The sequence below is a fragment of the Dasypus novemcinctus genome, chromosome 27, assembly GCF_030445035.2.
Source record: "Dasypus novemcinctus isolate mDasNov1 chromosome 27, mDasNov1.1.hap2, whole genome shotgun sequence".
Classification (NCBI taxonomy): domain Eukaryota; kingdom Metazoa; phylum Chordata; class Mammalia; order Cingulata; family Dasypodidae; genus Dasypus; species Dasypus novemcinctus.
Genome location: NC_080699.1, coordinates 44,423,764 through 44,451,169, shown reverse-complemented (window position 1 = coordinate 44,451,169; position 27,406 = coordinate 44,423,764). Strand labels below are relative to the sequence as shown.

The following is a 27,406-nucleotide window of genomic DNA, read 5'->3' as shown; positions in this document are numbered from 1 at the left end:
GGGCCAGCTCCACACGGGTCAAGGAGGCCCGGGGTTTGAACCGCGGACCTCCCATGTGGTAGACGGATACCCTAACCACTGGGCCAAGTTTGTTTCCATCTTTTGCCCATTTTTGAAATGGGTTGTTTACCTTCTCATTTTCGAGATATAGGAGTTCTTTATATGTGCAGGATATAAGTCTCCTATCAGATATGTGGTTACCAAATATTTTCTTCGATTGGGTAGGCTGTCTTTTCACTTTCTTGACAAATTCCTTTGAGGTGCAAAAGGCTTTACTTTTCAGGAAGTCCCATTTATCTATTTGTTCTTTTGCTGCTCGTGCTTTGGGTGTGAAGTTCATGAAGCCATTTCCTATTACAAGGTCATGTAGATGTTTCCCTACATTATTTTCTAAGATATTTATGGTCTTGGCTCTTATATTTAGGTCTTTCAGCCGTCTTGAGTTGATTTTTATATAAGGTGTGAGATGGTAATCCTCTTTCCTTCTTTTGCATATGGATATCCAATTCTCTAGGCACCATTTGTTGAAGAGGCCATTCTCTCCTATTTGAGTGGGTTTGATGGCCTTGTCATATCAGATGACTGTATATATGAGGATCTATATCAGAACTCTCAGTTCGGTTCCATTGGTCAGTGTGTCTGTTCTTGTGCCAATACGATACCATTTTCACTACTGTAATTTTGTAATATGTTTTGAAGTCAGGTAGTGTGATTCCTCCAATTTCATTTTTCTTTTTCAATTATGTTTTTGGCTATTTGGGGCCTCTTTCCTTTCCAAATAAATTTCTTAGTTAGTTTTTCTAGTTCATTAAAAAATGTTGTATTGATTTTTATTGTAATTGAATTGAATCTGTAGATCAGTTTTGGTAGGATAGACATCCTAAGAATATTTAGTCTTCCTATCCATAAACAGGGAATAATATTCTTCCATTTATTTAGGTCTTCTTTGATTTCCTTGAACAGTGTTGTGTAGTTTGAAGTCTTTTACATCCTTAGTTAAATTTATTCCTAGGTATTTGATTACTTTATTTACAATTGTAAACAGTATTTGTCTCTTGATTTCCTTCTCAGATTGCTTATCATCAGTATACAGAAATGCTGTTGATTTTTGTGGATTGCTTTTATAACCTGCGACTTTACTGAACTCATTTATAAATTCTAGAAGCTTTGTTGTAGATTTCTCAGGGCTTTCTCTATACAGGATCATGTCATCTGCAAATAGTGACATTTTGACTTATTCCTTTCCTATTTGGATCCCTTTTATATCTTGGCCTTGCCTCAGTGCTCGAGCAAGTACTTCTAACACATTAAATAGAAGGGGTGAGAGTGGGCATCCCTGCCTTGTTCCTGATCTTAGAGGGAAGGATTTTAGGATTTCACCACTGTAAATGATATTAGCTGTGGGTTTTTCATATAACCCTTTATCATGTTCAGAAAGTTTCCTTCTATTGCTATCTTTTGCAGTGTTTTTATCAAGAAAGGGTGCTGTATTTTATCAAGTGCTTTATCTTCATCTATAGATATGATCATGTGTTTTTTCCTTCAATCTATTTATGTGATGTATTACATTAATTCATTTTCTTACATTGAACCATCCTTGCATACCAGGAATGAAACCCACTTGGTCATGGTGTATAACTCGTTTAATATGTTGTTGAATGCTATTAGGAAGTATTTTGTTAAGGATTTTCACATCTACGTTCATTAGAGAGATTGATCTGTAATTTTCCTTTCTTGTGATGCCTTTGTTTGGCTTTGGTATTGGGTAATATTGGCATCATAAAATGAGTTAGGCAGTGTTCCTTTTATTTTGATTTTTTTTAAAAAGTTTAAGCAAGATTGGTGTTAGTTCTTTCTGGAAGATTTGGTAGAATTCACCTGTGAAACCATCTGCCCAGGGCTCTTCTTAGTTGGGAGGTTTTTAATGACTGATTCTATGTCTTTACTTGTGATTAGTTTGTTGAGATCATCAATTTCTTCTTTCGTCATTGTAGGCTGCTTATGTGTTTCTAGGAATGTGTCCGTTCCCTCTGAACTGTCTTTCTTGTTGGAATATAGTTTTTCAAAGTATCCTCTTATGATAGTCTTTATATCAGTGAGGTCAGTGATGATATCCCCTTTCTCAGTTCTTATTTTGTTTATTTGCATTTTCTCTTTTTTTTGTTGTTAGTCTAGCAAAAGGTTTGTCAATTTTATTGATCTTCACAAAGAACCAGCTCTTTGTTTTGTTTTGTTTTTTCAAGTGCTTTCTTATTTTTCTATTTGATTTAATTCTGCTCTGATCTTTGTTCTTTCTTTCTTTTTTCTTTCTTTAGGGTTAGTTTGTTGTTTTTTTACTAATTCTTCCAATTGTGCAGTTCTTCAATTTTAGATCTTCTTTTTTGAGGTATGACTATGGCTGTAAATTTCCCTCGCAGTATAGCTTTTGTTACATCCCATAAGTTTGGATATGTGTGTTATCATTTTCATTAGTTTCAAGGTAGTTATTGATTTCCGTTGAGATTTCTTCCTTGGCCCACTGTTTCTAAGAGTATATTGTTTAACTTCCATATCCAGGTGCCAAATCTGGGTCTCTGGCCTTTGCAGATTTCCAGCTTCATTCCACTGTGGTCGGAGAAATTGTTTTGCATGATTTCAATCTTTCTGAATTCATTGAGACTTTCTCTGTGGCCTAGCATGTGGTCTGTCTTGGAAAATGATCCATGTGCACTTGAGAAGACTGTATAGGCTGCTGTATTTGTATATAATGTTCTGTATATGTCTGTGATGTCCAGATCCTCTAACATATTGTTCAAAATCTTTGTTTCTTTATTGATTCTCTTTTGAGATGTTCTGTCCAGTGGTGACAGTAGTTTGTTAAATTCTCCCTGCTATAATTGTTGAGGCATCTATTCCTTTCCTTAGTTTTTGCAGTGTTTGCCTCACATGTGGAGACGCCCTTGTTAGGGGCATAAATATTTATGATCTTTCTTCTTGAAAGATCATCCCTTTCACTACTATGTAGTGTACATCTTTGTCTCTCACAATAGTTTTGCATTTAAAGTCTATTTTGTCCGATATTAATATAGCTACTCCTGCCCTTTTTTGGTTATTGTTTGCTTGTAAGATTGTTTTCTAGCCATTCACTTTCAATCTCCTTGAATCCCTGGGTCTATGATGTGTGTCTTGTAGACAGCATATAAATAGGTCATATTTCCTTATCCAATCTTCCGATCTCTGTCTCTTAACAGGTGAATTTAATCCATTGACATTCAGTGTTATTACTTTCAAGGAATTACTTATATCAGCCATATTTTCTTTGGATTTGTGTTTATCATGTTGTTTGATTTTTTCATCTCTTTGTTTTAGTTGTTCTTACACTCTCCTTCAACTCTGTCTCTCCTATTTTTTTTCTTTCCTCCTGCAGAACTCCCTTGAGTATTTCTTGAACGGCAGGTTTCTTTTTGGCATACTCTCTCAGATTCTGTTTATCTGTGAATATTTTGAACTCTCCGTCACTTTTGAATGCTAGTTTAGCTGGATAGAGTATTCTTGGTTGCAAATTCTTTTCTTTTAGTACCTTGACTATGTCATACCACTGCCTTCTTGCCTCCATGGTTTCAGATGAGAAATCAGCACTTAATCTTATGGAGCCTCCTTTGTAAGTGATGGTTCTCTTTTCTCTTGCTGCTTTTAGTATTTTCTCTTTGTCTTGTGCTTTGGATAATTTGACAAGTATATGTCTTGGGGTGGGCCTGCTGGGATTTATGGTGTTTGGGGTGCGTTGTGCTTCCTGGACATGTACATGCATCTCCATCAGTAGGTTTGGGAAGTTTTCAGCCATTATTTCCTCCAACACTCCTTCTGTCCCCTTTCCCTTCTCTTCTCCTTCTGGGATGCCTATAATGCATATGTTTGTGTGTTTTGTGTCGTCATTCAGGTCCCTAAGTCCCTGCTGGATTTTTTCTATCTTTTTATCGATCCATTCTACTATCTGTTTGATTTCAGATGTACTGTCTTCCACAGCACTAATTCTTTCCTCTGCCTCTTCAAATCTGCTGTTATTTGCTGAGAGTGTATTTTTGATTTCTTGGATTGTGCTGTTCATCCCCATTATATCCATTATCTTTTTGTGCATGATTACAATTTCTTCTGCATCCTTCCCACATGTTTTCTTAATATCCTTAATCTCTTCCTTTATTTCATTAAATTGGTCCATGATACATGTTTTGAGAGCTTTAACTAGTTATTCGGTGTTCCACTCCTCTTCCTGGTTTTTAGTTTGTTCATTGGATTGGGTCGTGTTTTCCTGAGTTTCGGTATGGTTTGTAGTTTTTTGTTGTTGTCTGGTCGTCATTGTAACTTGATGGGTTTATTCAGTTGATTAGTTTTTTCCTTTCGGGGTTCAATTAGTTGTTTTTGTATGCATGTTAAGGCTTCCCTTTGTCACTTTGTTCTTCTTATTCTATTTCCTTGTTGTTGGGTAAGTTACCTTGAAGGAAAAGATTAGGGCCAGAGACAGCAAAAGGGGTTAAAAAAAGAAAAAGATAATAGTAGTATTGATAGTGAATGTTAGCAGAAGAACAATGTGAGATCTAGGAGAATGGATATTGAACTCATGTAAGCTGTGTGGGGTTTTAACAGTAAAAAAGTAGAGTATCTATAATGGGTTAGTAAACTGAATATGGGAAGGAATATAGTATGAATTAAAAGACCAGTGTGGTCTAGAGAGAGGTAAAGAGAAAAGAATGGACAATAATATAAAGAGTGAATAAAAGATAGAAAACAGAATAGAGGTATTAGAAATAAAAAGTCAGATATATTGGGGGCTAAACGAAAAGAGGTGGAATGTAAAAGAAACAGTAAATGATGGAGGATAGAAAGGTGTGAAGGAAAGTGGATAGAGTTGGTAGCCAAAATCAGTACACACAGGAAGTAGGAAATTGAGGATGAGGAAGCACAGCAAATAAGAATTGTTGCCTGCAGCACCTAATATTAAAAAAACAGTAAAGAAGGAAAAAAATGAAAAAGGAAAAGAAAAAAAAACAAGCAAGAGAAAGAGAGAGGAAAAAAAGAAATGAAAGGGCTGTGGGGGGATAAAGAGGAAGGGGAGACAAGAAAACAAGCCAACAAAAAAGACCAGACAAGTCCTCAAGGAAGGAATGCTCTTTGCAGTTGACTAAACTGCTTAGGACTCCAACCTTCCGCCTTTCTCCCGTCTTCACTTCCCTCTCTCCCAGGGCAGTAGGAAGGCTGTGTGAGGGCTCCTGTAGGAGATTCAAATGGTCCCTGATGAACCAACTCTTCTCAGAAAATAATGTCTCTTCATTTCTTGAAAGAGAGCACCCACCCCTTGCCAGGAAATCTAAATATGCTTTTGTAAGCCTGCAAAGCAGAACCTACTGTCCCTCTCCCTGAGGTATGCTACAGAGGGACTAGTTTTCTGACTCCACCTTCTCCCCGACCAAGTTTCCTATTCCTGGGTGTTGAGGTAAATCAGGCTGTCAGCAGATTTGCTTCTCCTCTCTTCCTAGACTCTCCCCAAGTCAGCTGGTATGCTCCTGCAAACTCAGTGAAAGGAGGGAACCAGAAAATTGAACCTGCACTACTTGGGCTCCTCTGCACCTCCCACCTAATTCCTTCCACTCCCAGAGTTAGCCCAGCAGGTTAGGGCAATGCCAGATTCCCGGGAATGCTGGGTTTGGGAAACAGAGGCCTGAGAGAATGTGGACTCGGGGTACGTGGGTCTGTGAGATGTGGGTTGTGGCGGTTTAGGGAACACGGGCTTAGGGCTCAAGCATTTAGGGGAACAGAGGGCTTGGGAACTCTGCCTTGTGGCCGGTAGTTCTCAGGGGGAACTGCAGCTTTTTGCCCTAGAGAGGAGGGATTTACCTTCCCACAGCTTCCAAGTTAAGTGTTAGAAACCTGCAGTTTTTACCTTGAGGAAGCACAAATTTTGTCGCAGTCTCTCCAGATCAACAACCAGACACCTACTTCAGGATCGCGAGACCACTCAGCCGGCGCTGGGTCCACGTTGTCTTTCTTGGAGAGCTGTGAGGATGCTTTTGGGCCAGCTGGCAGGACCTTGGTGGGCCCTGCGTCCAGCTCGCACACGCCCTCCTGGGACTGCAGGGTGCGGGTCCCTGCTCCTAGTGGCCTGGCTCGCTGTAAATGGTAAAGTCCCCTTGCTGGCCCTGAGGACAGGAACTAACGCCTGCCAGTGGTGCCCAGTCTCACACTCCCGCCTGCTCTTGGGCTCCCTCCTCCCTCCTCTCTCCTCCCTCCCTCCTCCCTCCTCCCTCCCACTCTCAATGTGTCTGTCTTTAGCCAGGACCCTGCTGTTTTTAACCACTATAGCTAGGTAATATGATTTAAAGTCTGGAAGTGAGAGTCCTCCAACTTCACTTTTTCTTTTTAAGATGTTTCTGGCTATTTGGGCCCCTTACTCTTCCAAATAAATTTGATGATTTTCCATTTGTTTAAAAAAAGCTTTTGTAAATTTTGTCAGGATTACATTGAGTCTGTGTATCAATTTGGGTTGAGTTGACATCTTAATGATATTTAGTCTTCCAATCCATGAGCATGGAATGTTCTTCCAATTATTTAGATCTTTTTTTATTTCTTTTAGCAATACTTTATAGTTTTCTGAAAACAACTGCTTTACATCCTTGGTTAAGTTTATTCCTAATTATATGATTCTTTCAGTCGCTATAGTAATGGAATTTTTTCCTGATTTCCTCCTCATTTTGCACATTACTAGTATATAGAAAGACATCTGACTTTCATATTCATCTTGTATTCTGACACTACTGAAATTTTTCATGTTTATTAGCTCTGCCAGCTTTGTTTTGTAGATTTTTTAGGACTTTTTTGGTATAGGATTATATCATCTGCAAAAAGTGAAGGTTTTATTTCTTCCTTTCCAATTTGGGTGTCTTTTATTTCTTTTTCTTGCTGGACTCCTCTAGCTAGAGCCTCCAGCACTGTATTAAACAACAGTGGACACACTTGGGTTATTTTTGTTTGTTTTTAAAGAAGTTTTAGATTTATGTAAAAATTACACAGAAGTACAGAAAGTTCCCGTATAACTCCTTCTCCCCCCTCCCACACACACACACAGTTTCCCCTATTGTTAACATCTTACCTTTACTTTAGGGTGGTACATTTGTTACAATTGATGAACCAATATTGAAGCGTTGCTACAAACGGAAGTGTATAATTTACATTAGGAAGCAATTCTTAGGCATTAATTCTAATTAGGCTTAGTTTCCTTTTTACAGGAATAAAGTTCATAAATACAAGCATTAAGATCAAGAGCTTGGCATTTTAACCTTTTTTTTTAAATTAGGCATGACTTATATATTCCAGAGATTTTTGTCATTGTCTTTGAGAAAGTAGCAAGACTTCCCCAAGATGGAATTTTAATATTTTGTTAGCTGCTGTGTGGGTCTGTCTATTGACAAAACATACCTGGGTCAACAAGAATACATTTCCTCCTCCCACATCGACAACTTCTTTCATTGGTGTGGTACATCACTGCATTTGATGAGTACATTTTGGAGTATTGCTATACAGCATGGATTATAGATGTGGGAGGGGTGTGGGGAGTGGGGTATATGGGAACCTCTTATATTTTTTTAAATGTAACATTTTATGTGATCCATGTTTCTTTAAAAATAATAATAAAATAACTTTTAAAAAATATTTAGTTTTTCCTGTGGGGGGAAAAATGCATTTACAGAACATAGAAATCTGCTTTAGGTGCATTTTTTCCCCATATACCATCCCTATACTAGTGATGTACCTTCAACAAAACACATACTGGGTTTGTTGTTTTGTTTTTTTTTCTTTAAATCAAATTCCATATCATTTCATGTATAAATATCTAAGTATGTATCTGTAAAGGATAAAAATTCTTAAAAAGAAAAGCACAAAATATTAACACACCTAAAAAGACATAATATGGTAATTCCTTAATGACATCAAATATCTAGTCACAGTTCAAATTTACATGATTATTTCTTACATTTTTATAACAATTTGGAAAAATTATTATTATTTTTCAAATAGATAACAGGGCCAGGGATTGACCCCTGGACCCCATATGTGGGGAGCCGGTACTCAACCACTGAGGCATATTGCCTCCCCTGAGTTGGGTTTTTTATTGTTTCTTTTTTGTTTTTAGGGGACACCGGGAACTGAACCTGGGACCTCCAGTGTGGGAAACAGGCTTGAGCCACATCCACTCCCCTGGAAAAATGATTTTTAGTTTAAACCATGCACCCTAGGAGTCCATAAACTCCCTGAATATGCATATTTATTTTTCTGGAGGGAGGACTTGTCAATATGCTTAGTTTTCAAAGGGGTCTGAAACCTAAAATGCGTTAGTCATTTATATGGCATTTAAAGGTCACTGAGCTTGCATTACAGCATGTTTCAGTTACCCTGCAGGTAGATATTGGCTAGACAGGTTCTCTATTTTTATGTTTCAGGTGATAGATAAATCAGAGTATCGGACTTATGCAGCCCAGTCCCTGGTCCAGCTGCTCAGTAAACTTCCTTGTGTGGAATACGCTACATTCATTTCCTGGCTTTACCGATATTCACGAAGCTCCAAGGTAAGAGAAGTAGCTGCATCAAATCTTTGGTTCTGGCTCTCAAATGTCTCACGGTAGCCAGACCTAGACATGAGACAGTTTTCTTGGTTTTTATTCCTGTCTGATGGAGATTCTTATGATTTTGCTTTACCAGATCCCACACAGGGTTTTCACTCTTGATGTTGTCTTAGCTCTCTTAGAGCTACCTGAAAGAGACATGGATAGCGCTCTCTCTCCAGACCTGCACAAGTTCTTAAAGCATAAGTTCTTGGTGCAGGAAATTATGTTTGACCGTTGTTTAGACAAGGCACCTACTGTCCGCAGCAAGGCCTTGTCTAGTTTTGCACACTGTCTGGAATTGTCTGTTACCAGTGCATCAGAAAGTATACTGGAACTTCTGGTCAACAGTAAGTATGGTGACTATTGGGAAAGTGAAATCTATCATCTTTTGCTCATCAAGAAATTGGATAGCAAGTTGTTTTTTGCTGTGACAGAAGTAATTGATATGGGATGATATATATTCACCCTTATAAGGCACAGCCCGTTTTATTGTCAAATAACTTTTTAAGTAGACAAGCCTGATATAATCAAAAGGACTTTGGTATTTCCAATATTCATGTTTTAGAAGGGAGATTATTGGCGGCTTGTAATATAATTTTGCACTGCAAGGCATGGAATCAGACGTATTGGTCCAACATCCATTTCAAATGATGCTCAAGGAGGGCAGATTATCAGCGCTTTAGAATCTGCCTTCCTTATCGTTACACCTGATTTTCTTGATTTTGATTCCTCTGTAGATATTTTACTCAGACTTTATGAACCTGTGACTTTTTTCCCTGCCACCTATATGCTTATTTTCAGGCCCTACAGTTTCAGTAATAGAGAGCCACCCTGGTTCCTTACTGAGAAATTCATCAGGTAATGGATCAATATGTTTCCAAATGTTGAATAATTGTCTTTTTACTTAAAGGACATGCTTTTTATTTGAAATGTGTTTTCTCTTCCCCTGCTTACCTACTTAATATTGTACCTTTTTGCTCCATCAAAGAAATTGAAATTCATTTCAGTAATGATATATAGCAACTTGAATGAGTAACCTGCCATGCATATATTATTAATAGATGTAACAAGTTTTTACCTTACTGATGGTCCCTCTTTAAATTTATTTTTAAGGTTTTTCCTGTCAGAAGCATTCATTTCACCCCTCAGGAACCTCAGGGATGATCAGTACAGACAACAGTGGCAAAGCAGTTGGATCTGGGGGTATGTCAGGTTTTATCACTTTCAAATGGGTAATTACTACATTTTAATCAGACATAAATAAAACCAAAAGCCTTGGGGTATTTTTTTTTCCTGATTAATTCACTCTCAAGAATTGGAACATCTTTTTCCCCCTAAAATTGTAGTAATTTCTGTTTGTTTCATCTTTAATTGATGTCCTTGCATTTTAAGGCAAAGAACAGTCACATTCTAATTATCATGTATTGAAAGACAATACCACAGTACAACTTACAGAATATTAACAAATACTTATTTTCTTAGTAAAGCCAGTTATTTTGAACTCTTGGGGTTGTTGACCATAAAAGAGCCAGTTACTAGAAAAGTACAGTGGAGATTAAATTTGTGTTTGAGGAAAAATCACAAAAAGAGAAGATGAGGGAATACTGTGGTACCAACCTTTTGTGTTTGAGGAAAAATCACAAAAAGAGGAGAAGATGAAGAAATACTGTGGTACCAGCCTTGTGCCTTTTTGCCCTTAGCACCATGTTATCTTGATTCTGAATAAGCTATCCCAAAACAAATTTTTTTTAAAAAATTCAAAACAGATGTTAGTTTATATAATGTAAAATTTGCCATTTTAATCATAAGTATACAGTTCTGTAGCATTAATTACTTTTACAATGTTGTGCCACCCTCATCATTACAAAAATGTTTTCTTTACCCAAAGCAAAAACTTTGTACCCATTAAGCTGTAACTCCTCATTCCCCACTCCCTCCAGTCCCTGGTAACCTCTAATCTACTTTCTTTGTCTATAAATTTGTTTATTCTGGATATTATGTAAGTGGAATCATATAATAAATATTTGTTCTTCTAATTCTGGCTTATTTCACTCAGCTTAGTATTTTCAAGGTTCATCCATGTTGTCCCGTGTATCAGAACTTCATTCCTTCTTACTGCTGACTCCACTGTAGTATAAACCACATTAAGTTTACCTGGTCATCTGTCGATGGGTGTTGACGGATGCTTGGGTTGGTTCTACCTTTCACAGTTGTGAATAGTGTACAAGGACCTGTTTTAGTTCCTGCTTTCATTTCTTTAAATTATATACCTTAGTAGTGGGATTTCTGGGTCATATGGTAATTTTATGTTTAACTTTTCAAGGAACCATCAAACTGTTTTTCACAGCAGCAGCACTATTTTATATTTCCCAAAGCAGTAAACAAGGGTTTCAAATTTCTCCACATCCTCACCAACACCTGTTATTTTACATTTTAAAAATAATAGCCTTACTCGTGGGTGTGCAGTTAGAGTCCACTAGTTTTAAAATTTAAAGAAACCGATGTTTATTTTTCAGCAACCTATTTTCCACTTTCTGTTTATGAGTATGTGGAAGAACAGCTCAGGACCACTTGGTGGTTTCCACCTGCTCGGTGGCCAGAGCAGTGGAGCTGCAGGCCAGTCTCCAGTTGCAGCCTGAGGCCCCAGTCTTTAGGGAACTGCTGAGTAGGAACAACAGACAGGCTGCATCTTCAGGTGGAGCAGCAGTGAATTGAGGAGCAGGAGCCGTCCGTTCACCTTGAAATTCCTCCTTGGTCACAGCCTGTTCAGCAGCAGCCTGCTCTTCCTTTTCAATCTCTCCAGGCTCTCTGTAGAAGTAGAGATCAGGCTTGACCTCCATGGGTGCTCACAGGAGGTAGTACCACACAGGCATAGAACTTCCCAGGCCGGCGTCTACCACATCAAACCCACCAAGTGAGCTCCCTTTTTTAAGCATCGTACAGTAGGATTCATCAAGTTGGTCAGAAAACAGAAAGACCAAGGAATCCCTAAGAGGCCAATACAGAGCAAGAAAGATGGAGATAGGCAAAAGGACACAAGAAACATCTTTGCTGGTTGTTTTTCAGACATTTCAGTCTTTCCCTAAGGCTGCTTTATACATTAAAATTACACTCGTGGCAAGGATTACTATCAAACTCTACTCATTGTGTCAGAGACCCTTGCGGTGTTACTGAAAAGCTTGCCCATCATGTAGCACACTACCTACACTTTGAGAGTTCATCAGCCAGCCAGTTAAAATCAACTTTTCATACCATGGTAGAATACTGTGAGCCCAAACCTCCACTGAAAAAGGCAGTTCAGAATTTAGGTTATAATATCTCTTCACCAACAGTATGAACCCTTTTTTAATGGGTCATACATAGTGTAATTCTTTTTTTAAGGTCCTGGGGCCAGGGATTGAACCCAGGACCACGTCTATTGGAAGCCAGCTCTCAACCACTGAGCCACATCAGCTCCCCTGAGTTAGCTTTTTCAGTTAGCTTATGTTTTTGTTTTTGTTTAGGAGGCACCAGAAAATGAACCCAGGACCTCTCATGTGGGAAGCAAGTGCTCAACCACTTGAGCCATATCCCATGCTATAAATTTTTTTCAACTTGTGCTGTCACTAATTTTAACTAATTTGAGGTTAAATAGAATTTTTGGAGTGGTAATAGGTTTTCTCTCTCTCATGAGCTCGAGTACAGGACTCAACACTGGTGGCACCAAACCTCCCAAAATAACCTGGAGTGTTTTGGTATCTGTGTTTCAGGAGAGAAAAACAGACTTGGTGCTACATCTGTCTAGATGTATGGTCTTCTCTGGGCTCCTTTTTCACCTGTAATATGAAATAGCGCAATATAATGGGGGAAACACTGTACTGAAACACTGAGTTCTTGTGCCAACTCCATTAGGAATTTGCTGCATGACCTAGGACATGGCAGTCAGTAGAGCTCCCTGACTGATGGTTAAATTTTCTGATTCCACCACCTCCTCAGGCTCTCACAGAGGCTGTTGAGATGTACACATCTTGCAGTTCTTCTGTTAAATTTGTTCCTAAAGAATAAAATACTTTCAATGCTATTATAAATGGTATTTTCTTAATTTCGTTTTTGAATTGTTCATTGTTATATGTAGAAATACACCTGATTTTAGGGGGCAGAAAGCGGGCGTTGATCTGACTATGTTCTGCAACCTTGCTGAACTCAACTGTTAATTTGAATAGTTTTTTTGTGACTTCACAGGATTTTTCCGTATATATCAGATCATGTTATTTGCAAATAAAGGAGGTTTTACTTCTTTCTTTGCAATCTGAATGCTTATTTCTTTTTCTAGGCTACTTGCCCTGACTAGAAAGTCCAGTACAGTATTAAGTAGAAGTTAGAGGAGTGGACATCTTGTTTTTATCTTTTACTTAGGGGGAATGCTTTTAGTCCTATCTGTAGTGAAACAAAATTGAAGAAATTAAGTCACTCAAATTTTAGAGGTAGGAGCCAGGAATTAGAACCTGTTTTGAAACCTCCAAATTTTATACTTTTTATTATACTACTCCACCTTTTATGTTACTATGAATAGCTTCTTTTTGTACACTGTTTCATTCTCTGGGGTTTTTTTTAGGGTTTAAAACAAGCTAACTGGAGTGGATATAGCTCAGTGATTGAGAGCCTGCCTCTCACATACGAGGTCCCAGGTTCAATCCCTGGTACCTCGTAAAAACAAAAGCTAATTATTACTGAGGCTTTTCAACTATTGTGTGGTGAAATGTTCAATTCTGTATAGTCTCAGGCCGTCATGGTTCTTTGGTGTTCCTTCAGCAGAGAGATGCATCCTGGCCATGCTGAGAAAGCGGATCCGGGATGAGAAAACCAATGTTAGGAAATCTGCCCTCCAGGTGGGAGCTTTTGTAGATATCATTTATGCCCTTTATTTATAAGCACTAAATTCTTAGAAATGCAGGAGAATATTTTTAAAACCCTCAGGCCATGTATGTTATTTCACTTTTCACTTCACTGCTAGTTGACCCTGATCCTGTTATATACAAATAGCTTAGATGAACAGAGGACTGTCTATTTTTAAGCTGTCCTACTGATTTGCTGGCTTTTTAAGAAAAACAAATTTACATCCTTAATTTATTTTGTTTAAAATAGGGATTCTTAACATGGGACCATGGATGGGCTTCAGTAGAGTTCATGAAACCCCTGAAATTGTAAATATTGATTTACAATAATGTTGTCATTGGTCTATAGATACTTAGAGTATGGCCTTAGCTTTCATGGGATGTCGTGGGGGGAGGTGTGGATGCAAGATTCCAGAAATTTGAAGACTGCAGACTCTAAAGAAGCATTCTGTTGTTTGCAGTTTGTCTTTTTGTATTTATACCACTTGATCATCACCTGATACTGCATATATGCCTTCTAGGTGTTAGTGAGCATTCTGAAACACTGTGAGGTCTCGGGCATGGAAGAAGACCTGTCAGTTCTGCAGGACCAGTGTCGCGACCCTGCAGTATCTGTCCGGAAGCAAGCCCTCCAGTCTCTTACTGACCTTCTTATGGTGAGGACAAGGCGTTATGCCTCTAATGCATTGGAGTCGACATTCAAAAGAATTCAGCATAATAGTTATGTTTGCTAAATATGACACTGACAATTTAAACTGTTGAGTTCACCAAAGGACTGTGCAGTGTGAGAGAAAGGAAGAGGCATCTTTGAATTACATATGATAGGCTACATTTCATTTTACATATATTTAGGAACTAATGCTAGAAAATGCTAGTGGTTACCCTTACCTTGGTTTCAGCTTAAATCCTACATTTAAAAATCAATTTTAATATTAATTTGATTAAACCAGAGACCTTCATTAATTTTTGTCCGTTTAATACATATATAGATAAAATATCAGATAGAGAAATTGCCAAAAGAACATATAATTTATCTCTGCCAACTAATTAGCTGTTGAAGAATTTTAAAGACGTGTTTATTTCTCTATTTCATGATAGCATTAAGCAGTGCATATTTTTACTTTTTCTGTTAACATCTATTTAATTGCTCCTTGAATAAATTTATTTGCTCTCAATCTTGAATTACCAAAAAAGTGCTGATTTATAACTACTTACAAAACATTGACTTTGATATGTAAGTTTAAAACTTCATTATATACGGAGTTGCAAAAACTGGTGGTTGAAATTTATTTTCACATATTATTTGAATGTTGTTTTTTTGTTCCTACTTTTTGGTTTATCTGCAACTGTATGTGTGATTCTTAAAATTGTATATGTGATTGTATGTGTGATTATTTCTAACATGTCTTTCAAAACATTGATATGTATTTAGACTTCTGTTAGCATCAGACTTTATGACTTCAAATTTTTAAAATCCCAAGGCCCAACCTAGGTGTGTGCAGATACAAAAAGCCTGGCTGACGGGCATCATCCCGGTTGTGATGGACTGTGAGAGCACAGTACAGGAGAAAGCCCTGGAATGCCTTGACCAGCTCCTGTTGCAGTGCATTAAGCAGTATGATAAATTTCACACTGAAGACAACAGCCAGGTGCTCGCGTGGGCTCTTCTTGCTCTCCTCACTACAGAAAGCCAGGATCTAAGGTATGTTACTTGCATGGCTTGTTTTCCTTATAGAAGGTCATAATGATTTTTATTAGTAAATTTCTGTATCAGTACTGAAAAATAAGTTTCTCAAATTAGTATATATGAAGGCTAAAATTTTCAGCCTTTTTTTCCTTGATGTTCTAATTCAAATTTTATAGCAGTTTTGTGGTGACTATTTTTGGAAAGCCTTTGGTCACTTGCTTTGCTTTCCTGAGTACTCTTCAGTTCCAGATTGATATCTTAATATGGATACAGTACATTAATCTTAGCTTTCACAGTGCTAGTTAGAGTGAAAGTATTAGTACTTGCAAGTTAAACTTTTTCTAACCTTTTATTGGTTGATTTAATACCACTGCAGTGTTTTGTTTTTTTTCCCATTTGATAACATTTATTGAGCATCCACTGTGTACCATGAACATTGTAGTTAAGAGCTAAGACCTATAATGATGCATTTCATCTATTTTGCAGTAATCTTAAAATTTGTTTGTGCTGTGCTGCCTTGGATGCTTTCTCTCTTGTTTCTTCATTGTGCAAGGAACCATCCAATACTTGTTTACATATAGTTACGGAGGAACTGTCATACAGTAGAAAAGGTGATTGATTTCAGGTCACAAGACACTGGCATCAGCAAATCACCTAACCTATCTGGCTCTTAATTTCCTTATTTGTAAAATCAGCCAGTTGGATTACATGATCTCTTAAGGTTCCTTTTGGTATTAAAACTCTGGCTGAAAATGTGTTCACTAATTAAATGTCAGCTGAGTACCAACTATGTGTAAGGACACAGTGTTGATTTAAAGAAGAAAGGGAACTTAAGTTTGATTTGTGAGAATATGACATATGCAGAAAACTAGGTCATTTTCATCTAGAGCAATCCAGAAAATTGATAGAGATAAGATTTTAGTTGGACTTTCAAGAATGACAAGAATCTTGATAGAGGTGGTGGAGAGACCATTCCAGGCAGGAGGGTGACATCAACAAATGGGAGCCAGCAGAGAAAAACAAGGTATAGTCCAGCCTTGTCCCAAAGGGCAGGAATTCCAGTCTCATAATTGGGATTTACCACTTTATACTGGTTTTTCTGTGCTCCACCAATTGCTATATGTTCTGCTGGGAGGGGAATTCAGCCAACAATAGAATCTACTAATCCTTCCCCTTTCTCAGGTATGTCTCATCATGTACCCCAACATACTAAGGCTTCAGGATAATGAAAGGTGGCATTCTCCACCAAAAAGCAGGATGTGCCTACTATAGTTCATAGTTTAACAATAACTGTTATACTGAAGTAAAATACATTAGGAAAGTATATAAACCATAAACTCTATAAATACTACAAAGAAATCATACCTATGTAACCACCACCCAGATCAAGAAATAGACATTACCAGGTCCCAGAAATACCTGCCCCTTCCAGGCACTGTCCTATTCTCCTCAGATGTGACCCCTACCAGGATATTGACACTGTATTATTATTTTTTCTTTTTTTGTTTTTGTTCCTTTGTATTATTATTAGTTGCCACTGTTCTTTGAATTTCTGTAAATAGAATTATATGGTATGTATTCATTTGCATACCTACATTCCTTTTGCTCGATGAAATATAAGATTGATTCAGGTTATTTTGGGTGATTGTAACTCATTTTCATTTCATTATATGTATGTTTATGACATTTATGACTAAACCACACTTTATCCATTCTACTGTTTATGGATGATTGGGTTGTTTCCTGTTTTGTTTTTTTTTTTTAATCTTATTTTGTAGAGCAGGTTTAGGTTTACAGAAACATTGTATAGTAAGTACAGAGAGTTCCCATGTACCCTCTCCCTGCTGCACAGGGCTTGCCCTATTATTAGCAGAGTACTTTTGCTTTTGCTACAACTGATGAAACACTGTTGACACATTGTTATTAACTCAACCCATAGCCTGCATTAGGGCTCACTCTGTGTTGTGCAGTTCTTTGGGTTTTGACAAATGCATCCTGTCAGTTATGAGCCACTCTGCCATTACCATATCATACAGAATTGTTTTACTGCCCTAAAAATGACGTGATCCCCACGTCATCCATCTGCCATTCCCCTGAACCCTTGGCAGCCACTGTGCTTTTTACTGTCTCTAGTTGGGCCTTTTCCAGAATGTCATATAGTTGGAATCCCACAATATATAGCTTTTTTCAGACTGGCTTCTTTCATTTACTATTAGAGTTTAAGATTCCTCCATGTCTTCATAGCTTGATAACTCATTTCTTTTTATCTATAAAAAATGTTCCATGAGGTGGATGTATCACAGATTGTTTATTCATTTACTTATTGAGGGACATCTTGATTGCTTCCCATTTTGGCAGTTATGAAGAAAGCTGTTATAAACATTCGTGTGCAGGTTTTTGTGTGAACGAAAGTTTTCATCTCATTGGGTAAATACCTGGGAGCCTGATTGCTGAATCATATGGTTGTTTCCAGTTTCTAACTATTATGTATCATTCTCCTTTGAATATTCTTTTGGTACATATGTGCACAAACTTCTATGGGTATATACCTAGGAACAGTGTTTGTATATTCACCCTTAGTAGATGCTGCCAGTTTTCTGTACCAGCTTATACTCCTGCCAGCTGAGATGAGAGTTCCAGTTGCTTCCTATCCTGTATAGCACTTTGGGTTGTTATTCTTTTTAGCCATTTTAATGGAAGGATAATGGCATTTTATTGTGGTTTTATTTTACACTGCTCTGCTGACTAATGAGATTAAGCCTCGTTTTCTTCGTGGATTAGCATTTAGCTATTTACGTTTGTGAATTACCTGTTTGAGTATTTGCCCAATTTTTATTGGACTGTCATTCTATTACTTACACTTTTCTAACTGTTCTTTATATACTCTGTGTCTAAGCCCTTTGGTACATGAATTGCAAATATCTTTTCCCACACTGTGATTTGCCTTTTCTTTCTTAATGGTGGTATTCATTGTATTTAGTTTATCAGTGCTTTTCTTTATGGTTAATGTATTTTTTAAGAAATCTTTTCTTAATACTTACCTGTCAGGGGAGATACCATAATCACGAAGGTGGTTGTTCCCAGGGCGAGGCTTATCCTTTGCATTCTGGATGTGCTGATTCTGCAATTTCCCCAAATGTCAGAAACTTGACTGCATAATTTGTGGTAGTGGAGGACTGTGTTTATGCTGTCCCCCAGAAGGGAAATAAATAAATCTTTTCTTATTTCAGGGTCCTATAGATATTAGTATATAATCTAGAAGATTGCTTATTTATTTACTTTTCAGTGGTAAATTTTTAATTTATCCTGAAATTGACTATTGTATGTTTTGTAGGGAGAAAGTTTGATGTTTTCTATTTATGTCTATTAATCCAGTAATATTTAGTGAAAAGACCTGTTTTGTTCATAAAGTTGCAGTGCCATCTTTATTACAAATCAAGTGTTAATACATGTGCTCTAGTTTAGAATTCTCTGTTCATTGTTACTCTATTAGTCTATTTGTTCCTCCTTGTGCCAGTAACACACTGCCTTAATTTTTGTAGCTCTGTCAGTTTTGCATCCATAGATGGTCTCATGCCCCTGCTTCTTTGTTCTTCAACATTACCTTGTTTATTCTTGGCCTTCTTCATTTGTGTCTAATCCCATGTTAAATCTGTCTACTGAGTTACAAATTTGTCATTGCAGTTTTCACTTCCAGAGTTTTCATTTTCATCTTTGTTATAGTTTTCGGGTCTCTGTTAAAATCCTCAATCTTACTTTTTGCTCCCATGAACATATTAAGCATTGTTATTTTAAAGTCTATACATTTGGTAATTACAGGCACTGTGGATCTGTTTTTCTTTGTTTTGGCAACACTGTCTTGTCTTCTTGAAGGCCTGTCTTTTTATTACTTGCCAGAAGAATTATAAAGTTCTGAGTGGTGTTATCTTCTTTTAGAGAGGACTTATATCTGTTTCTGGTAGTTGGCTAGGTTATTGCTATTCCAGAACAACTTAATCCAGTTAAGGACAGAGAATTAGAAGCTAAGGTATAGTGATATGCCACTATCCTATCCTATCCTTTCCCAAGCCTGGGTGTTGAGCAGACCCTGAATTCCACTGTTAGTCCTCTTATCCACATGAGTCAGTCTAAATCTTTGCTTCATGTCTTAACTTTATAGCCATCTCTTCCCAAGTAGGCAAATACTTATGAGAGAAAGTGGTCCCAAACTCATATTCTTATATTGACTGATATTACTCTTGGCTTATGGTTCATTTAATGGCAGCCCTTTTTGTTTTCCAATATTACATTAACATGTTTTCTTATTTTTGGTATTTGTTTATTTCAGAGGGTTTTAAGGAGATCTTGAGGGGGGTGGCTGGGAAATAATACCAAAACTTGAACTCATCTTGAAACCTGAAACCTGGACTATGAGAAAAGATTCAGACTGAGAATCTCAAGCAAAACAGTCAACAATTCTAAATCTCTCAAACAGATCAACTTAGATTTTATACCCATTAAGTTATTTAATGTGCAGGGTTAAATATCATTTTAAGATAATCATAAAATTGAGGGAGTTTATCACCAATAACCCCTCACTAAAGGAGCTTCTATAAATTAGGATATCCTTCAGGAAGCAGAAAACTGAATTCAGAAGAAGTGGAGGTGGAAGAAGAAATTTTTGGTAAGAAATCAATATACACATAGATAAATCCAAAATAATCATGGACATTAAATATTAACAATAATCATACAATGATGACAACTGATTGGGAGGGTTAAAAACGGGGTGAAAGTAAAATATCAAAAACCATGTAAGATGGGCTTGGGTAACAATCAGAGTAAGTATTCTAAGATCCTGGAATTGTGTAGGAGGTGACTTGAGGTAATAGTTAACATTCATCTTGGGTCGAGACTATGCAGCCAGTACATAATTTCTAATCCAATAGAGAGAAGGGTAGATGTTGAAGAAAACTGCTTTCAAAATGAGGCAGAATGGAAGAGGAGGGAGGGGTAGGGGCACCTAGAAGGAAATATAAAGGGGAAAAAGGTATTATCTGTTATAAGAAAGAGAATGCTCCAGGAAGCATATGAACTTGTATAAAGACTCCTTGCACAACGATTAGAAGTACACAGGTAGACATTATATATCCTGCCATAACCCACTGAATATACTGGGGGAGAGTGTGAACTACAATGTAAACGATAATCCATGCAAGGCAGCAGTGCTCCAAAATGTATTCACCAAATGCTATGAATGTACCACAGTGATGAAAGAAGTTGTCGATGTGGCAGGGGTGGGGGATAAAGAAAGAATATTAGGAGAATCCAGACTTTCTTCTAAATTACTCAAAGACTAAAAAAGAAATAAGTGAATTGGAATTTCCAGTTTTTAAAAATGAATATATACCGAAATTTATAGATTGCATGTAAGAGGGTACTGAGACGGAAGTGCATTAAATGTTTGCTTTAGAAAAGGAAAAGGCCTGAAAATTAATGAATGGGGTGTTAAACTCTTAGAAAAAGTAATGAATAAACTTGAAGAACAAAAATGTTGAAGTTAAGACCAGAAGTTAATGAACAAAAAAACTGAGTGTTTGAGAGGCCTAATGAAAAAGACAAACTTCTGGCGTGATTCGTCAAGAAAAAAAGAGAAGGCACCAAAAACCAACAGCGTTAACAACAAAATGTGTGACACATCTACAAACATAATAGAGAATGGTAAACTTTTCAGAGAACATTAGTAGTTTTTTAAAAAGAAAAGTCTGAATGGTTGGTTGTTATTTAAAGTTTTAAATGATACCACTCCTCTAGATGGGACAGGTTGGAGGCTACATCTGCTTTCAGCATTGTGGCTGGTGCATACATGCTACCTGGCACATTGCAGTTCATCATGAGACCTTGTGTGAATTATGGTTACCAAGAGCATAAATAAAGCACAAATTGGACAAACTAGGAAAATATAAAATATGACCAAGGACAATTTATTCATCGACTGAGAATTCCTCTAAATCAGTAAAGATAGATGAACTTCTTAATAGAAAAACAGTCTGTGAAAAAGCAGTTGGCATAGATGAAATGTAAATGGTCAATAAAAAGCCATCAGGTATGCCAAAATTTCCTCAGAAGACTCTTAAAAGAAGTCCATTACATGGAAAAACAAATTTTAGGATAGTGGATATTTGGGAAAGGAATGGGAAGGGTTATGAGCTACACATGGGCTTCCTTCCTATTTAGTGTTGTTTCTTCATCTGCATGGTGGGTAGGTTTTGAAAAATGATTTTTTTTTTTAAACAAATCAATTTCATTGATACATATTAATAAACATACAAGACGTACAATCAGTGATATTTGGTATAGTCACATAGTTGTGAATTCATCGCTTCAATTATTATTAGAGCATTTTCATTATTTCAATAATAATAATTTAAAAAGACATAAGAAAACTCTTCACCTCTCTGTCTCTCTATGCTTCCCCTGCCGCACATAGCTGCTGTTTCTGGCTATTCTTACACATTTATTTATCAAGCAGTTTTATTGAGATATATTCACATACCATACGACCCATTCCAGGTATACAGTCAGTAGCCCTCAGTACAATCACAGTGTTGTGCATTTATCACAAAAACCTTAAAACAATTTCATCACTCCAAAAAGAAAAACTCCACACCCTGTAGCTGTCACCTCTCAATCCTACTTAATATCTTTCTCCAACCCTACACAACCAATCTAATTTCATCTCTACAAATTGGTTTATATTCACATTTTGTATAAATGGAATAATACAATATGTAGTACTTTCTATATGGTTTCTTTCACTTAGCATAATGTGAAAGAAACCATAAGGGTTTTTTTTTTTTGTCTGACAGTAATATCTTGTAGTATTAACACAGATTTGTTTAGTTTAAAAGAAAAATGATCTTACATATGCAATTTTACCCATATTCATATTTCACATATGGTTTTACTATGCTATGCAGTCCCATGTTCAATTTTTTAGCTTTATTTTTGGTAATATATATGACCCTTAGACTTTCACTTTCAACCACTGTAAACTCACATAATAGTACTGCTAGTTACAATTATGTTGTGCTTTCACTTTCTCTATTCATTTCAAAAGATTAACACACATCATTTTTGCCAGTCCTGTACAAGGTAACCCTCAGCTTTTTATTCTCTAACCTCATTCTATCTTCTGGTGTCCCATATTCACGTTACTAACTCCATGTCTGCAGTGTCTGCCCGGGTTCAGCCTTCCTCTTTCCTCTTAAGGCTCCGTGGACCCAGCTTCCTCCAATCTCAGATGTAAGCTAGAGGACTCGTTTCTTTTTGGGCTCAGCTCCTCTGTTCTCTTCACAAAGTCAGCTGTAGACTATCAGGCATAATGGCTCATCTCTCTTCCCAGGGCCACAGGATCAAAGCTCACAAGTTCCCTCCTCTTACATGTCTATGGAGCACTCTCTATTCCTCTGTGTCTTTTCTTCGGTCGTCTTGATTGCGTGTCCATTTATATAGCCCACCAAGGGGGCAGGAACTCAATCCTACATGGCCTGTTAACATGTTCAAATCAAAGTCCTAATCTTGATATAATCACATAAACGTAAAGCTTTTGAATTTAAATCAGAGTATCATGCCTAGAGGAACAGACCAGTTTACAAACATAATATCTCCTTTTAATATATATATGTATTTTTTAAGATATTTCTATTACATAAATGTTACATAAAAAAAATATAGGATGTTCCCATATGCTCTGCTCCCTACCCCTCCCAAGTTTTCCCACATTAACAAAATCCTTCATTAGCTTGGTACATTTGTTACAATTGCTGAACACATTTTGGAGCATTGCCACTAAGTGTGGATTATAGTTTACATTGTAGTTTACGCTCCCTCCCACACAATTTTGTAAGTTATGGCAAGATATATAATGGCTTGTATCTGTCATTGCAGTGTCATTCAGAACAATTCCCAAGTCCCAAAAATGCCCCCTTATTACACCTGTTTTCCCCTCTTCCTGCCCTCGGAACCTCCAGTGACTGTTGCTACTACATCAATGATATAAGTTCTTTCATTGGTAGAATGACATTAAGTCTATAGTAGAATACCAGTGAGTCTACTCTAGTCCATCATTCATTCTGCAATCCTGATGATTCGGGGATGGTGATGCCCACTCCACCTCTAATTGAGAGAAGGCTTAGATCCCATGGAGCAGATGGACGGGACTATCATGCTTGCATTACAGACTGTCTCTGTTCCTTAGGATTGTCATTATCCATCATCATCTCCTTGTCAGTTGTCCTTAGTGAGTCCTATGAACAGGAGTGTAGGTGTTGCAACCCTGTTGAGATTCAGGGCCCACCTGGCACATGGACAGCCCAAAGATTTAAGTCTCTTGGATGTACATCTATGAACTCTAGTACTAACTATAGGTTCACATAGAAGGGGCAGAAGAGCCATGCGTAGGGAAACCACAACTGAGTCCAACTCTGTCACCATGGGGAGCATAAATTCCAAAGTAGGGCCAACTGGCAGGGCAGCAGGGCACCAACTCATGAGCTGTCTGCTCTTCCTGTAGTGTCTGGATGTCTCCAGAACCCTCAGGAGCCTCACTATTTGAGGTAGTAATTACTGTGGCAGTCATTGAGATCTTGCTGTGACGTGTATCAGTGTAACCCCTGGATGACCTCCCGACTCACTTTCAAGTCTCTTAGCCATATAAACTCATTTGTCTTTATCTTTTCCCCCTTTTGGTCAAGGTCTTTTTCCAGTTGAAGTGCTAGTTGGTACGTGGTAGTAATCCCTCAGTGCTGGGAGGCTCATCCCCGGGAGTCATGTCCCATACTGGGGGGAAGATAATGCATTTATATGCTGAGTTTGGCTTAGAGAGAGTCCACATTTGAGCAGCAAGGAGGCTCTCAGGGGTAACTCTTAGGTACCCTACAATACTAGGTTGAGTTTCAACTTTAAAAGTAAAGGTTCGTAAGTACAGTCGTCAGTATCGAGGGCCATCCTCCTTCGTTAGTCACTGTGGACCATTCTCCTTCACTAGTCACTGCCCCTGTACTCGGGGTGGGGCAGGATTATTGCTGTTCCATTAGATAATGTAACTGAGCTCCCCAGGATGGGAATTTGATATTCTTTTGGTTATTGTATGAATCTCCACCCACCATGACGGTGACCCATGAACACTTGAACACATTTATATGCCTTATAGGTACGCCCGAGGTCAACCACATCCCATGTATCCCCCATCACTGACACCCCACACCAATGATCTTCCCTGTCCTAGTTGTAACCCTTCTGTGATCCAAAAGTTCTTCAAAAACAAAGCCAACAAAATAACCAAATACAATTAATAAGAATGAAATAATTTTGAAAGAAATAAAAAAAATTTTTAAAATAAAAATGAAATTTGGAATAATAAAAAATAATGAAAAAATATTAATTTTTTTGATACTATGTCTTTCATCACTGTAAGATCTGTTGTCTTGTATGTATAGTGACACTTCTGTTTATTCCCTCAGTGCCTTATTCTTTTTTTGTTATTTCAAAGAAGTTTTAGGTTACAGAAAAATCATATATAGAATATAGGGTATTCCCATATCCCCAACATCTTCCCCCTCTTTCCCTTTACCCTATTTCCCTGTTAATAACATTTTGCATGTGGATGGTACATTTGTTACAATTGATGTACAAATATTGAAACATTTTTACTAACCATAGTCAATTATTTATGTTATGGTTTACATTTTTGTCCATACACTTTTATAAATTTTGATGAAATTTAACATTGCCTATATCTGTCATTGCAAGATCATGTAGTACAATTCCATTGCTCCCAAAATGCCCCATATTCTATTCCTCTGTTCCCCTCTCCTCAGGACCCATGGCAACCACCAAGCTACACTCCTTGAAGAACAAGATTCATAGTTACATGCAGCAACACTGAGGGCTCGACATACTAACTTGTCCTCCCCTATTAGGCACTACCTATGTTCTTGAGCGACTACCTCCCCTCTATCTGAGAACATAGCAGGACTCCCCAGGATGGGAGTCCAACACCTTCCCACTAATATGTGGGTCACTACCCACTGATCCAACCCATTATGACAAGGTGAACATGCACATACTCCCTAGAGGCCTGTCCCAGGTGTGCCCTATCCCACATAACCCCACATCCAACACCTTAACCTCCCCTGCCGTATTTGCCAAAAGAACGTTTCCAACATTGTAGTTTCAACCACATATCCGCAAATCCCCGTAGTTCACACCTGCTCTTTTCCATGACCCTATCCCATTTCCATGGAAAGTCCAACCTACCCACTCCATCCTCACAGACCAGCACCACCCAACCCAGTAGCATCACTGCACTGTTAGGCCCATCCACTGCACAACTATACCCTTCCGCATTATCATAGATTTTGCCCATATGGGCATTGACTCACAACCTTCCCCCTTTCCGTTTCCTGTAAACCTATCTTCCAGACTGATTTTGTGAGTCTCTCAGTTTGTTTTAATTTATATCAGTGAGGTCATGTAATATTTGTCCTTCAGTGCCTGGCTTTCTTCACTCAACATAAGGTCTTCAAGATTCACCCATGTTATCCCATGTGTTAATACTGCATTCCTTCTTACAGGTGAGTAATATTCCTTTGTATGTATATACCACAATTTGTTTATCCATTCATCTTTTGATGGACATTTGGGTTATTTCCAACTTTTGTAATAGTGAATAATGCCACTATGAACATTGGTGTGCATATATCTGTTCATGCCCCTGCTTTCAATCTGGGTATATACCACTAGTGGGGTTGCTGGATCATATGGCAGTTCTGTAGTTAGTTTCCTGAGGAACCACCATACCGTCCTCACAATGGCTGCACCATTCTACATTCCCACCAGCAGTGAATAAGTGTTCCCACTCCTCCACATCCTCTCCAACACCTGTAGTCCTCTGTTTTTTTTAATAACCACTGATCTAATGGGTGTAAGATGATATCTCCTTGTGGTTTTGATTTGCATTTCCCTAATAGCTAATGATGTTGAACATCTTTTCATGTGCTTTTTAGCCATTTATATTTTTTCTTTGGAGAAGTGTCTATTCGAGTGACTTGAATAGACATTTTTTAAATGGGTTGTTTGTCTTTTTATTTTTCTGGTGTAGCATTTCTTTATATATGCTGGATATTAGACCCCTATCTGATATGTGGTTACCAAATCTTTTCTCCTATTGAGTAGGCTGCCTTTTCACTTTCTTGACAAATTCCTATGAAGTGCAAAAGTTTTTAATTTTGAAGAGGTCCCATTTATCTATATACAATGCTCATGGTTTGGGTATATAGTTCATGAAACCATTTCCTAATACAGGATCCTATAGATGCTTCCCTATGTACACTTGCTTCCAAGTTCTTCATGGTTTTCGCTCTTATATTTAGATCTTTGATCCATCTTGAATAAATTTTTGTATAAGGTGCAAGATGGTGTTCCTCTTTCATTCTTTTGGATATGGATGTCCCCTACTTACAGCACCATTTGCTGAAGAGGCCATTCTCTCCCAGTTGAGTGGTCTTGGTGGCCTTGTGGAGTATCAGTTGCCTGTATATGTTGGGATCTATATCAGAGCTCTCAATTTGGTTCCATTCATCAGTATGGCTGTCTTTATGCCAATACCATGCGCTCTTGACCTCTCTAGCTTTGTAGTATGTCTTAAAGTCAGGTAGTCTGATTCCTCAAATTTAATTTTTCTTTTTTTTTTTTTTCAATATGTCTTTGGCTCTTTGGGACCCCTTGCCCTTCCAAACAAATTTCATAGTTAGCTTTTCCAATTCAGTAAAAAATGCTATGATAATTTTTATTGGGATTGCGTTAAATCTTTAAATCATTTTAGGCAGGGTAGACATCTTAATGGTGTTTAGTCTTCCTATCCATGAACATGGGATATTCTTCCATTTTCTTGGGTCTTCTTTGATTTTCTTTAATAGCGTTGTGTGGTTTTCTGCATACAAATCATTTACATCTTTAGATAAATTTTTCGCTAGGTATTTGATTCATTAAGTTCCTATTATAAATGGAGTTTTTTCCCTTGATTTCCTCCTGAGTTTGCTCATTATTGATGTATAGAAATGCTCCTGATTTTTGCACATTGATCTTATAACCTGTCACTTTACTGAACTCATTTATAAGCTCGAGAAGCTTTCTTGTAGATTTCTCAGGGTTTTCTATGTATGGGA

General features: G+C 37.5%; 1 protein-coding gene and 2 non-coding genes across 7 annotated transcripts in view; 2 read left to right on the top strand and 1 right to left on the bottom strand.

Moving 5' to 3' along the window:
- Positions 1–27,406, top strand: part of NCAPD3 (non-SMC condensin II complex subunit D3) — a 98,611-nt gene that overhangs the window by 32,915 nt on the left and 38,290 nt on the right. For 3 of the 5 annotated variants that reach the window (XM_071212435.1, XM_058289290.2, XM_071212434.1), the window contains 7 exons: positions 8,472–8,597; positions 8,731–8,983; positions 9,438–9,494; positions 9,750–9,839; positions 13,428–13,504; positions 14,032–14,166; positions 14,992–15,212. In XM_071212435.1, the coding sequence (XP_071068536.1) occupies positions 8,472–8,597; positions 8,731–8,983; positions 9,438–9,494; positions 9,750–9,839; positions 13,428–13,504; positions 14,032–14,166; positions 14,992–15,212 (959 nt within the window). The remainder of the gene's footprint in view (positions 1–8,471; positions 8,598–8,730; positions 8,984–9,437; positions 9,495–9,749; positions 9,840–13,427; positions 13,505–14,031; positions 14,167–14,991; positions 15,213–27,406) is intronic. The other 2 variants (XM_058289291.2, XM_071212436.1) reach the window with 1 other exon arrangement.
- On the bottom strand, positions 11,747–11,909 carry LOC111760824 (small nucleolar RNA SNORA62/SNORA6 family). Its single transcript, XR_002794408.1, has one exon. It is a non-coding gene; the product is annotated as a small nucleolar RNA SNORA62/SNORA6 family (small nucleolar RNA).
- On the top strand, positions 18,231–18,394 carry LOC111760823 (U1 spliceosomal RNA). Its single transcript, XR_002794407.2, has one exon. It is a non-coding gene; the product is annotated as a U1 spliceosomal RNA (small nuclear RNA).